Raw genomic sequence first — 14919 nt, 5'->3', positions numbered from 1 at the left:
CTTGTACTTTTCTTAGTATATGCTATTTTCAGATCAAAGCACAGTATTCTCTACATTATGGAACGATAGAATCCTTACAGTTGCAGATAGAGACCATTCAGGCTATCATGTCTGCAGTGATCCTCTGAAGGATCAAGACACAGTCCCCCACCTTATCCCTGAAACCCATCATTTGCCATGGCTAATCCACCAAGCCTGCACATCACTACACACTACAGAATTCTTTATTGATGATTTTTATTGCTGGTTTATTTATTTCTTTATCCCTTCATACTGATGCTGCTGTATCAGCATTCACAGCAGCATGCTGTGCTGCTGTGAATGCTGAAGAAGGGCCTGTGCCCGAAACGTCGAATCTCCTGTTCCCTGGATGCTGCCTGACCTGCTGTGCTGTTCCAGCAATAAAGTTTCAACTTTGATCTCCAGCATCTGCAGACCTCACTTTCTCCTCATATCAGCATTCACTCCTCATCAGACCATACCAATGGCTTCTTTACAATACCTAATATTTTATTCTTTGGCTGTTACAGCATGAGATTATTTTTGTAATTTAATCTCTTCCACTCTCCACCCTTTCAGTTACCTAGCAGTACAGAAATTGAGTGTTTCTGTAAAACGAGATATACTGTCAAAGCATTTTGTCTTGCACTCATCAGACACATGTAAGAATGCCAAAATTCAAATGGAACAACAATTTATATTGTACGAGAGACAGCTGCTGATTGGTTGGTGAGTTGGCTCTATTTGGTTGAGGTGCTGCCATGGAGAATGTGCCAAGGAATTGTGTCCTCACCCTTTTTGTTTAACTCAAGGAATGAGAAACGCCCGGGCATATTCATTCTGCCTGCAGAGGACAGGTCTCAGTGTGAATGTGCTAAGTAAGTAATGTACATTAGTAAGCAATTTAGGATCATCAGATGGGCTTACAATGAGGTTCACATGTGCATGCTAGAAACTACACACATTAAAATGCTAGCATATGATGCAGACAAAAAGAACACACCCAGTCATTGCACCTTTTTTGAATTAAGACGAAAATAGAAATTTTGAAGTCTTAGAAGTAAAACATTTCCTTTTGCTTTTCTACCCTCTGTTCCTTTCTCTGCTTATGATTTGGAGATGCCAGTGTTGGACGGGGGTGTACAAAGTTAAAAATCACACAACGCCAGGTTATAGTCCAACAGGTTTAAGTGGAAGCTAGTGCTATAACCTGGTGTTGAGAGATTTTTAACTTTCTCTGCTTAAAAACTCTTACATTTCTATTTTTGTTCTGAAGAAAGAACCTGAAATGTGAATTCTGTCTGCTCTCCACAAATGCTGTCTGACCTGCTCAGTGTTCCCAGAATTTTCTGTTTTTAATCATGGGAAGGGGAGTTGGATTAAATACATTGCTCTGCCAGCATTGGTACAATGGACTGAATGAATTCCTGCTTGGTTAAATCAAAACTTTTCTAAGGATTGGAAAGGGGATATTAGATTTATCTTAAGCACCCACTTTATCACACACCTACAACCCCTTTTACTACATCTTCAATCAACAAAGTTCAAGAAACAAAGTTAATTGCCTCCTGAAAACTATACAACAAACTTGCTTAATAACATGCCCCTAATTCTCTGGGATGGTTTTTTTACAGACTTTTGGAGACTGTGGAGAGGGGTGATAGTGGCGAGGCAACCAGGTTCCAACCACACTTCTGACATTGTGGGGTTAGGCATGCGCTACTCGTTTGCAACTGGCACAAAGATGAACAAGATTTTAAAGAACTCATTGTTCAAGACCCCTCAGAGGGCTACGCTTGCTCTCACCAAACTCCAGAGTTCTGTAATAACATCTCTAAACAGTTAGATTCAAAAGTATCAAGCCTGAGAGTAGTCTTGAATGTAATGTATACACGTTTGTTGACAACAGAAAGTAGGTGAGAAGTTAAGTTGAGAACACAAAAAGACTACAACAGTATCTCAGCAGGTCTGGATGAGGGAACATTTTGAAAGCCTAGTTTAAAAGCAGTTACCCTTACCCCATATTCCAAGCTATGCCAGCCCCATCATGGGCCCTAGAACTTCCATGTCAATTCTACCCCTCCACTCACTGTAGCCCTTCATATCATCAATGCCAAGCTATGGCACTTCCGTGTCCATTAACCAAATATATACTATATACAGATCAATAAGCTCTATAGTGACAATAGTATATGTTTTTAAAAAAATTATGCAGACATCATTCATTTGTAAAAAAAAATCTCTGTAGCCTCGTGTCATTCATTCAGATCCTTTAATGAATCGATAAGTATTGTGTCAGCATTTGAAAATTCTTAACTGTGTGTAAATAAATATTGTGAAATTGACAGAATGGGTCAGTGGTGTAAACCAAGCAATGGTTTCCCTGGGAATCTAGGCCCTTAACCAAGCTTTATTATTAATTCTTGGCTGATACACTTTATAAAACCAAAGCAGAAGATATTGGAAACACTCAGTAGGTCTGGCAGCGTCTATGGAGAAACAAACAGAATTAATGCTTCTAACAACGACCTTTCAACAATCCTCAATCAACGGCAGTCACTAATAAGTCTGACAGGAACTTATTTTCCGAAAAATTAAAGAGAATGTGGAATCCTCTATCACAGTAAGTGGTTGAGGTGAATGTCATTGATACTTTTAAGGGGAAACAAGATAAACGCAAAGGAGAACTGAATCAAATTATATGGTGATGAGGCCAGATAAAGAGAAATTGGAAGAAACTTGTATAAAGTTTAAACGTAGCAAGGATCTGTAAAACTAAACAGTACATTTCCATCCTTGATGCTCTATATAATTTAATCCCATTTTTTTGTGCAGGATTCAAACTTTCAGAGGCAGGGGCTGAAAAAGAAAGTTTTGACCTACAATGCTCTCCCCCTTCTGTCACAACACTGCCTCACCCAGTGTGTACTGGTTCCAACTCACATCAGTCCCTGTTTCTCTCCAGTCCCAGGTACGACTTCCTCCTGGCCACACCTTGCAGTCCTTATATGTAGTAGCACAGTCTTGGACCTTCATGCGACCCCAAGAGAGTGAAGCTATTTTTGGAGATGACATAGTAGTAAAGTACCACCTTAAGACCTAAAAGGGATCAATCAACAGATTTTAAAAATAGGTGCAAGAACATTAAATACAAGGAGTAGGAATACATAAAATGGCACATGAACCTCCTCTGCCATTCAAAACAAACATAGCTGACCTTTGGCTTTAACTCCACTTTCTCCCCAGTTGCCATATCCCTCGATACTTTGAGGGACCAAAATTCTGTTCATCCCAACCTTCAATATACTCAATGATGGATCATCTACATGTTCTCAGGGAGAGGAATTACAACACTTTAAGTAAAGAAATTTCTCCTCCTGTCAGTGCCTAATAATTAGTCCCTTAATCTGTGCCCATAATATAGATTCCCTGAAAAGTGGAAACAACTTTTTTCCTTATTCTCATAAGTAAAGCAAACAACCTCACACTAGATTTTTTATCTATTCTGCTAGTTATAGTCTCAAAAACTCTAATACATTTGTAAAACAATTTCTCTCTGTAAAATCATGCTAACTTTGTCTGACCGTGTTATGAATTTCTCAGTGCTGTGTTACAGGTTTCTTAAAAATGGTTATCAGCACTTTTCCAAAAGTTGATTTTGGGCTAATTGGCCTATAATTTCCTCGTATTCACTTCCCTCCTGTCTTGAATAGCATTGTTACATTTTCTTACCTCCAATTTGCTAGAGCTATTCCAGATTCTAAGAAAGCTTTGGAAAATTATGCCACTCCATCCACTCTCTCTGCAGCTACCTCTTTTAGAATCTAAAGATGTGGGCCATCAGGCAATGGAATTTGTCACTAGTATCTTTTCGAAAAGAAATTCTGCCATCCTTAACATGTGTGGTCTACATGTGACTCCTGACCAACAGCAATTAGATTGACTCTTGATTGCTTTCTGAAATTAGACATGTGTAATAACTGCTAGTCTGTCCAGTGATGCTTAAATGCCACTTCCTCTGGCAGCTCAACCCATATACTCACTGTCCTCTACGTAAAAACAATGCCCCCTTTGTCTCTTTTAAATCTTTCCACTCTCACTCAAATCTATGCCCTCTAGTTTTGGACTCCCCTACCCTGGAAAAAAGACATTGGCTATTCATCTTCTCCATGCCCCTCATAGTTTTATAAACCTCCACAATGTTACTCTTCAGCCTCCAATGATCCTGGGAAAATAGTCCCAGGCTATTCAGCTTCTCCATACAGTTCAAATCCTCTAACACTGGCAACATCCTTGTGAACCTTTTCTGCACTCTGTTAAGTGCACTTTTTCAAAATCTTTCCTATAAGAGGGAGACCAGAATTAAATGCAGTATTCCAAAAGTGGCCTAACCAATGTTCGCAACATGACATCTCAACTCCTATACTCAATGCACTGAACAATAAAGGCAAGCACACTACCTTATCTACCTATGACTCCACTTTCAAGGAACTATGAACCTGTACCTTAAGGTCTCTTTGTGCGGCAACACTCTCCAGGACCTTACCATTAATACCATCAAAATGCAACACCTCACATTTATTTAAATTAAACTCCATTTGCCACTCCTCAGCTCATTGGCCCATCTGAGCAAGATTCTGTTTCATTCTGACGATAATCTTCTTCTTTGTCAATTTTGGGGTCATCTGCAAACTTACAAACCATTCCTCCTAGATTCACTTCAAATCATTTATATAAATGAAAAAGGCAGTGGACGCTGTGCCAATCTTTGCAGCATGTCACCGGTGACAGGCTTCCAGTCCAAATAACAACCCTGCACCACCACCCTCTGTTTCCTACTTCCCAGCCATTTTTTTATCCAAATGGCTAGCTCTCCCTGGATTCCATGTGATCTAAACTTGCTACCCAGTCTACCATGTCGAATACCTTGCTGAAGTCCATACAGGCAACATCCACCACTCTGCCTTCATCAATCTTCATTGAGTTTTTTGAAGAAGTGACAATCAAGTTAGTGAGACACGATTTCCCATGACAAAGCCATGTTGACTATCCCTAATCATTCCATGCCTTTCCAAATACACGTAAATTCTGTCCCTCCAACAAATTACCTACCACTGATGCCAGGTTCACCAGTCTATAGTTCCTTGGCTTTTCTTTACCATCTTTCTTAATGACAACACATTAGTCACCCTCCAGTCTTCTGGGACCTCACCAGTAGCTATTGGTGTAACAAATATCTCACCAAGGGACCCAGCAATCAATTTACTAACTTCCCACAATGTGCTTGGATCTAACTGATCAGGCCCTGGGGACTTATCCACCTTAATGTGTTTTAACATGTCCAGCACCACCTCCTTTGTAATATGGATACTTTTCAAGATGTCACTATTTATTTCTATAAGCTTTCTAGTTTCCATATGCTTCTCCACATTAAATATTAGAATCTCACCCATTTCCTGCAGTTCTACACACAAACAGCCTTGCAAATGCAAGTGTGTCCTTCAAGATGAAGATGACCATACATTCTTATCATCTGGAGTGCTGGATAGGGTTACAAAGGTGACTGCCAAAACCAATATGCACTTGCAAGGTTCTGCTGCAAAAACAGAGGTTACTGAGGGCAACAGTGTTTTGGGGGTGTTGCTGGCTTGGAATTTCTTCCCTTTGCATGTTCTATCTGCCTCTCCTAGACATTTGCTTTCCAAAGAGGCTGTGCTTTTTTTATTTGGTTATGCCAGGGGCAGCAATTCTGGATGAACTTCGTTGTAGAGTCAAAGGCAAAATTCCAAAATGAAGCTTTCAGAGTGTCTTTGAAACACTTCCTTGGATTACTGTAAAAGTGACAGTCTTAATATGGTCTGGATGCTTGGCATGTCAACTCAGGTGAGCACCGTGATGTGTGGTATCTTGTCTTGAATCTCAGAAGCTTCCAAAGTTCAAGTATAAGTTGTTGAGCTTCATGGCCACTTTCAAGGAACTATGAACCTGTACCTTAAGGTCTCTTTGTGCGGCAACACTCTCCAGGACCTTACCATTAATACCATCAAAATGCAATAGCACTTACTCTGAGATTGTGCCACTGTCCCTAGCCTCTCCCACAATAGGAAACAGCCTGTCCACATTTACTGTTAAGTTCTCTAAAAGTCTTCTACATTTTGTTACAACACAGGAGGGGTAAACCCTCCTGCTTAATTTGAAACCAGCAACACAGAAAAGATTTATCCCGTGCAGTAATCTGTAAATATTTGAGTGGCCAAGGATTATTTAAAGTAAAAATTAACAACTTTATTTCTTAAAAGTATAACAGAGAATAATTAACTAACAACTGTTTACATTCCTTACTCTAACTTATCTGTTACCTTCCCATCTACAATGCCAGTCTGATAAAACTCCCAATTAAGATTTACAAAACCACACTTCTTATCTCAAAACCAGACAGCTTTTTTTCTTCTATTCGCATCTTCCTGTGTCTTCTTTTCTTCTTTTTAGGAATTTCTTTGTCACAGGTTACTAATCAAAAAGGTATCTTTTCAAGAGAGCTATTTTTCAGGCAGTCTGTTTACATGCTGGGCTCGTCAGTTCTCCTCTCAACTGTTCAATTTTCCCAGGTCTTATACTCCCAGAGCATGAGATTGTGTCATTGGCTTTTAAAATTGTCAATATACTCAATTCAAACTGGATTGGAGTTTGATATTTTTCAGGGTACAATTTAAACTCATTGGCCAAATTTGGCTTTGGTTTTTGTCTCCAGCAACAAGCTAATCGAGTTGTTCGACCAAGTGTTATATTGTTGCCTTATTGAGAACACTTGTTGCTGTGTCCGATAGTTCTGCTGCTTTTAACTCTCTTAAAGTATACCCAAATCTTGCATAACAATTTCAAGAAGGTTGCATCTTATTCTTCTAAACTTGAATGAGTATAGACTCAATCTCCTTATAGGTAAATCATTCAGGTTCGACCTACTGAACATTCTCTCGACTACCTCCAATGTCAATGTATCTTCCTTTAGATAAGAGTACCCAAACTGTGACAGTATTCAGATGTAGTCCAACATTAAAATAAAAGCTAACATCCATTTGACTCCTCTTTTTACCTGAACTTCAATGTTGGTTTTTGTGATTTATGTATGAGGATTCTTAAATCCACAAGAGTTGCAGCTTTCTCCACTTAAATAATATTCAGCTCCTCTATTCTTCCTGACAATGTGCATATCCTCATATTTTTCCACATTACACTCTATTTGCCAATATTTTACCCACTTACGTTAATTGTCTCTTGGTTACCCAATTCCCTATCCATCCCTTTACCTCTTTCAGCACCATGGGCTGTTACCTTCTCAAATTGCCTTAAGAGTGGTATCTTACAGAATACCTTTTGGAAATCCAAATGTACTGCATCTACTGGTTGCTTTTTATCTGTCCTATTTGTTACCGTCTCAAAGAACTCTAATAAATTTATCTAATAAAATGATCTCTCCTTCATGAAGCCATGATGAACTTGCTTGATTATGTTATCTATTTCTTAACCTTCTGTTATTACATCCTTTATAATTGACACTAACATTTTCACAATGACAAATGTTAGGCTTATTGGCTTGCAGTTACAGTTTCTTTTATTAACCCTCTCCCTTTTTGACTAAGGACATGATATTGGCAGTTTTCCAAATCTCTGGGGCTTTTTCAGAAATGAAGGATTCTTGGAAGATTAATTCCAGTGATTCTACCATCTCTGTAGCTATTTCCTATTATATCCTAGGATGCCACACATCAGGCCCTATGGAATTAATGGCCCTTTAACCCCATTAATTTCCCTAGTATTCTTTACCCTGGTGAAAGCTATTGTCTTTATTTCTACAACCCCCAACCCCATTTTGTCCCTTGATTATTTAGTATTTTTGGAATGTTATTCAAGTTTTCTACCTTGAAGACCAATGCAAAGTACTTATTTAGCTTCTCTGCTATTTCACAGTTCACTTTATTCTCTAATTCTCTTTTTATCTTTGGCCTCTCTCTTTCATTTTATGTTGAAAGTAGCTCTTACTTTTTTTTTTATTACTTGCTAGTTTGCCCTCAAAGTTTTGTTTTTTTCAGTCAATTTTTTGTTTTAAAACTTTCCCAAGCCCCTAACTTACCACTAATCCTTGCCAGATGAATTTTTCATCTTCCAGTTTAATACCATCCTTAACTTTCTCTGGCTACTCGTGGTTTGTTCATCCCCCTCCTAGAATCCTTCTTCCTGACTAGAATGTATCTTTGTGGTGAGTCATGACTATTTTCCGATATGTTTCCATTGTTCATCAACTGTCTTTGCTGCTAAATTCCTTTTCCAGTCCACTCCATCCCACTTTGTCCTCATTCCCCAGTAATTACCTTTATATAAGTTCAGCACTGTTGTTTATGACCCTGAAACTGAAAGCTAAATTTTCACTCTGAAACTGAAAGCTAAATTCTACCATGATATGTCCCGGTAATTTTACCCCTCCTTGATACGCATGACGTCTGCAGCTTGGACTTCAACTCTTCAACTCTGATCCAAAGTTCCTTGAGTGGCAATCACTTACTATAGATTCATTGTATAAATTTATATTCGTTTGCCACAAAACTCCTGGTTCATCTGTCCTAAAAATGTTTTACTTTTGCGCACAATTTGGCTCTGCCCAAGATTCCTTAGAATCAGCTGTAAAGAGCAAAATCCTGTAAATTTTACCACAGGAAAATTAGATTCAGCATTTTTAAAAATTGGTTCATGCTAAGTTAGCATTTCACCTTCCTTAGTTGCCCTTGTGAAAGTGGGAATTTAGCAATAGCAAAGAAGGTTCAATTTCTATTATTCATTCAAGGAATGTAGACATTGCTGCATTTATTGCTCACCCTTAAGTGCCCAGAAAGTAGTTAAGAATCAACCACATTGCTGTGGGTTTGGAGTTACATGTATGCCAGACTATGCAAGGATGATAGATTTCCTTCCCAAAAGGGCATTAGTGAACCAGATAGGTCTTTCCAACAAATGACAATAATTTCCTGGTCATCACTAATTCTTAATTCAGATTTTTAAAATAAAGTTCAAATTCCACCATGTGCTGTGTGACAGGATTCAAACCCAAGTCCCCAGAATATTACCTGGGTCTCCAGATTGTTAGTCTAGCGATAATACCACTAGTACATTACCTCCCCTGAAAGCAAAGAAGAAACTAAAGAAGATGTTGTTGTACCGTTGAATGTGCTGTCATTTGGATGAAACGTTAAACTGAACACCTGTATATCTCGGAAGATGGACACAAAAGATTACATGTATTATTTTAAAGAAGTGCAGGGAAGTCCTCCCCAATGTCCTGTTCAATACTTAATCATTTAATCAATATCAATAAAACAGTCCATCTCACCAATATCATATTGTTTTTTGAGAGATCTGCATTTGGGAGTCACAATTCCTACATTACACCAGTGACTAAATTTCAAAAAGTATTTTCCAGCTCTTTGGAACACCTTGAGGTTCTGAAAGACACTATATAAATACAATCTCTTTTCTACTTTTCACAGGAATTGATTGAAATGATGTCCAATGAGATAATTAAGCTACAAAACTTGAATAGTGACTTCAAAGGAGTGATATATAAACTGTGTAAAACTACAAAGTTCATGCCAACATCTGAAACATGCATTCTCAGATACAAAAGCAGCTAAAATTGATTTACCTGCTTAGAACTTGAGATGTCTGCTTTCCTCAAATTCTGCAGTGTGCAAGGAAAATCAATTTGTAAAAACCTTGATCTACTCTGTATAATCGATAGATGCAGCCCTTATTTCTAACCCCAGCTCTGGAATGATCTTTCTATTTTTAAGATTATGAAATCAAACTCCGTTGTGACTGGGTTTCAAATATGTCTCTGTCAGGTGGCTATAATTGGAATACAGAATACTGAATTAAAGAGAAACTTCAATTTCAGTTTTCCAAGACCTCTAACTTATCGAGTTTATAATGCTATTACATCAGAAAGGAATTTAAATAAGTTAGAAATTCTGGATTTGTTTGTTTGTTTTCCCTTCCTTTCCTACAATACTGGTGCATCGATCTAAAACAGCCAAAAGTGTTCCAGTGCATCTCCTAAGTTGCTAGGAGAAAGTGAGGACTTCAGATGCTGGAGATCAGAGCTTAAAAATGTGTTGCTGGAAAAGTGCAGGAAAAAGTGAGGAATGCAGATGCTGGAGATCAGAGCTTAAAAGGAGAAAGTGAGGACTGCAGATGCTGGAGGAGGAGAAAGTGAGGACTGCAGATGCTGGAGAAGGAGAAAGTGAGGACTGCAGATGCTGGAGAAGGAGAAAGTGAGGACTGAAGATGCTGGAGAAGGAGAAAGTGAGAACTGCAGATGCTGGAGAAGGAGAAAGTGAGGACTGAAGATGCTGGAGAAGGAGAAAGTGAGAACTGCAGATGCTGGAGGAGGAGAAAGTGAGGACTGCAGATGCTGGATCTCCTAAGTTGCTCCATTCTAACATGACAGTGAGGACAAGTCAAGTCCAATGCAAAGCTCACTCAACCTTTGCACTGACACAAGTTTCCAGCTGGAGTCAAAAAGAACATAAGGAATAGAACCAGGAGCACAACAGTCAATACAATCATGGATGACTGGGCTTCAACCCCACTTTCTTGCTTGCTCCCAATCCAGAGACTGTTCCCTCATTTTAGATTTCCTAACCAACAGAATTAATCTCTCTGTACTACCTCAAAATCTTACATGTCAACCATTCAGTAAGATTATGACTGATCTGAGTGTGTCTTCAACTCCTATCACAGAACATAGAAAGGTATAGCACAGAACAGGCCCTATGGCCCACGATGTTGTGCCGAGGTTTAATCCTAATGTAAAATATAGTAACTTAACCTACGCACCCCTCAAATCACTGCTATCTATGCACATGTCCAACAGTCACTTAAATGTCCCCAATGACTCTGCTTCTACCACCACAGCTGGCAACGCATGCCATGCATTCACAACTCTCTGCGTAGAGAACTTACCTCTGACGTCTTCTTTATACCTTCCTCCTAATATCTTCAAACTATGACTCCTCGTATCAGTAATCCTGCCCTGGGGAAAAGTCAATCTATTCAAAGTTTGTGCAAAGATTTGTAGCTCGGGTGCTCGTTGCTGTGGTTCTGTTTGCCGAGCTGGAAGTTTTTGTTGCAAACGTTTCGTCCCCTGGCTAGGCGACATCATCAGTGCTTGGGAGCCTCCTGCGAAGCGCTTCTTTGATGTTTCCTCCGGTGTTTATAGTGGTCTGTCCCTGCCGCTTCCGGTTGTCAGTTTCAGCTGTCCGCTGTAGTGGTTGGTATATTGGGTCCAGGTCGATGTGTTTATTGATGGAGTTTGTGGATGAATGCCATGCCTCTAGGAATTCCCTGGCTGTTCTCTGTCTGGCTTGCCCTATGATAGTAGTGTTGTCCCAGTCAAATTTATGTTGCTTGTTGTCTGCGTGTGTGGCTACTAAGGATAGCTGGTCATGTCGTTTCGTGGCTAGTTGATGTTCATGTATGCGGATTGTTAGCTGTCTTCCTGTTTGTCCTATATAGTGTTTTGTGCAGTCCTTGCATGGTATTTTGTACACTACATTAGTTTTGCTCATGTTGGGTATCGGGTCCTTCGTTCTGGTGAGTTGTTGTCTGAGCGTGGCTGTTCAATCTATTCCACCCTATCTATTCCATTCATTATCTTGTATACCTTGATCAGGACTCCTCTCTTCCTCCTCCTCTCCAGAGAGAAAAGTCTGAGCTTATTCAACCTTCTTCATAAGGCAAGCCCTCCAGTCCAAGCAGCATCATGGTAAACCTTCTTTGCACTCTTTCCAAAGTCTCTGTATCTTTCTTATAGTAGGGCGACCAGAACTGGACACAATATTCCAAGTGTGGTCTCACCAGGGACTTGTAGAGCTGTAGCAAAATCTCACGGCTCTTAAACTTGATCTCCGTTAATGAAAGCCAAAACACCATATGCTTTCTTAACAAAGTTGCCACTTGGGTGGCAACTTTGAGGGATCTATGTACTTGCACACCCAGATTCTTCAATTCCTCCACACTGCCAAGAACCCTGTCTTTAATCCTATATTCAGCATTCCAGTTCAACCTTCCAAAATGCATCACTTCGCATTTATCCAAGTTGAACTCCATCTGCCATTTCTCAGCCCAGGTCTGCATCCTGTCTATAGCCCTCTATACTATCGAGGACACCTCCAACCTTTGTGTCATCTGCAAATTTACTAATCCACTTCTCAACATCCTCATCCAAGTCATTTATAAAAACTACAAAGAGTAGAGGCCCAAGAACAGAGCCCTGCGGGACCCCACTCAACACTGTCCTCCAAACAGAATACTTTCCATCTACAACCACTCTCTGCCTTCTGTCAGCCAGCCAATTCTGAATTCAGATAGCCAAATCTCCCTGTATCCCATACTTCCTGACTTTATGAATGAGCCTACCATGGGGAACCTTATCAAACGCCTTGCTGAAGTCCATATACAGATCCACTGCTCAACCTTCATCGAGCTGTCTTGACACCTTCTCAAAGAACTCAATAAGATTTGTGAGGCATGACCTGCCCCTCACAAAGCCATGCTGACTGCCCTTAATCACACTATGCTTTGTCAAATAGTCATAAATACTATCCCTCAGAATTCTTTCCAAAACTTTGCTGACCACAGACGTAAGACTGACTGGTCTGTAATTGCCAGGGATTTCCCTATTACCCTTCTTGAAAAGAGGAACAATATTCGCCTCCCTCCAATCCTCCGGTACGACTCCCATAGAGAATGAGGAGGCTAATATCCTCGTCAGCGGCTTAGCAACCTCCTTTCTCACTTCCCGGAGCAGCTTAGGATAAATCTGGTCTGGCCCTGGGGACTTATCAATTGTAAGGTATAGGGTTAAGATTGTGCAGAATAATGTTGCTTCTGCAAAAGCTTACATTATAATATTAGGCTGCGCATGCAAATACTAAACAGTGAGAAGCGAAAACAGGTAGAATAATCTATGACTAATAGGGCAGAGCGACCGTGTAGCAGGATGTATCTGGCATAGGAAAACAAAAGAAGCGAAAACAGGTAGAATTATCTATGACTAATAGGGCAAAGTGACCGTTTAGCGGGATGTACCAGTAACAGGAGAATAGTGTGCCAGTCTCAGGAGGGATGTGGCCAACGGATGGAATTTAGTTTGGCAGGATGATCCACGAAGACAGCAAACTATGCCAGGATAGTCACATATAAGGAATGGGATAAATAAGAGTAAGGGGCGACAGGCTTAGAGTAATGGGAGAAGTAAACAGAGGCGGAGAGAAGCTAGACAAAGGTGGAGTGAAGCTAGAGCTTGTGATAGGCTACACACTACAGCAAAAGTAACCAATGGGGTGAAAGGGGAGGACCGAGAGATGCAGCTGAACAGTATAAATCAGAATGTAACCCTCAGATCGGGGTGCTTACTTGTTCGGCACCCGTTCTTGCAAGTACGTATCAATAAAACTCACTGCTTCAGAATTTGACTCAGACTGAAATTTATAAATATGTGAGTTTTGTTTCTCACAATTTGGGGCTCGTGTCCGGGATATCCACCATCACCAGCAGGGTGGGCACCATCAATGGCTGGGAAGACGCGTCCCGTTCTTTTTAGAACAGTCCCGTGTTCCTCGGCAGTGGGTTTCCCCTTCTGGTTGACTGATTGAGATCCGATGAGAGTCTGTCTGAACCAGGCGAAAGGTTGTAAGTAGGCACAGGGAGCCAGGCAACTCCGTGCATGAACCAAGGAAACGAGGATTACTGGCACAGACTCCACCCCTTGAATTCGCCATTCATCCCATCCGGCCAGGAGATTGGGTCCTCATTAAGTCATGGACAGAAACTAAATTGCAACCGGATTGGGAGGGACCGTACCAGGCTCTTTTGACTACTGCGGCGATATGCAAAGCGGAGAAAGGCTGGACTCACTACACCAGGATTAAAGGACGGTGGAATCCCCACTTAAGAAAGAAGTCTGGACAGCCGAATCAACAGAAGAACCACTGAAACTCAGACTCAAAAGACTTTAAGTAACTGATTTTTATGTGGACGCGGAATAGTTTCTTTTTGATATCTATATATTGTATTGCATGTTAAATCTCTCGGTCCTTCAATACATAGGATGCTGGGGACGCTTACGGTTACCATATTAGCTTTCTTAGTATTGGGATTTTGTCAAACGATGCTGTCATTTCCATATTTGTTATTAACGGTTCCTGAGTCTGAATATCCACAAGTAATAGAGGTCGATGCTTGCAGTCTAGTAGAATGCACAGATGTAAAGTATCAGAGGGAGTATATTTCCTCCGAAATCCTTCTTAAGACCCTACTGGACACAAGGTATGGTTTGCCACCTGGCATCACTATCCATAGAATCCCCTTTCGCCCAGCCCTAGACTGTCCTGACAAAAAGTGCCACCCGATATATCTCACCATTAGAAATACCTCTCTGAAGACTCCTTTCCCCGTAAAAACGGGTCTCGACTCCTTAGTAACGATTTAGAGATAGTAATGGCTGCCACTGGGAAGTGTTTTTCGGGCTGCTGTTTCTGAATAGCCGTAGGAAACAGAAAACGAGCCAAAAAACTTGATAATAAGATAGATCCTTTTGCCCCTCCCAATGACCCAAAGGTGGTAAAAATTATAGAAGTCAAGGACTTGAAGTAGACCATTGAAGTAGAAACTGGATACGGGGACGCAAATGCCTGAGTTGAATGGGTAAAGTACACTGTTAAAACTCTGAATAAAAGCAATCGCTATGCATGTGCCTCTGGTGGACCGGTTGCCCACATAGTCCCCTTTCCGCTCGGGTGGAACCAAAACAGGAAGGGCATGGAATGTATGATAGCCCTGTATCAGGATAAGACTGCATGGAATGAT

The 14919-nt window shown here is 40.5% G+C and overlaps 1 protein-coding gene across 3 annotated transcripts in view; it reads right to left on the bottom strand.

The window, feature by feature from the left end:
* aamdc (adipogenesis associated, Mth938 domain containing) overlaps window positions 1–14919 on the bottom strand; it is a 49504-nt gene that overhangs the window by 23104 nt on the left and 11481 nt on the right. For 2 of the 3 annotated variants that reach the window (XR_015757499.1, XM_043692492.2), the window contains exon 2: window positions 2944–3099. Coding sequence is in view for 2 of the 3 variants with exons in the window: in XM_043692492.2 (XP_043548427.1) it covers window positions 2944–3075 (132 nt within the window). In the remaining variant the exon portion in view is untranslated. Of the gene's footprint in view, window positions 1–2943; window positions 3100–9694; window positions 9780–14919 lie in introns of those variants that run through there. The other variant, XM_043692493.2, reaches the window with a different exon arrangement.

The sequence above is a fragment of the Chiloscyllium plagiosum genome, unplaced genomic scaffold (genome assembly GCF_037043375.1).
Source record: "Chiloscyllium plagiosum isolate Xiang-an unplaced genomic scaffold, Cpla_swu_hap1 HiC_scaffold_6, whole genome shotgun sequence".
In the NCBI taxonomy this organism is placed as follows: domain Eukaryota; kingdom Metazoa; phylum Chordata; class Chondrichthyes; order Orectolobiformes; family Hemiscylliidae; genus Chiloscyllium; species Chiloscyllium plagiosum.
This window is presented reverse-complemented; position numbering and strand designations above follow the sequence as displayed.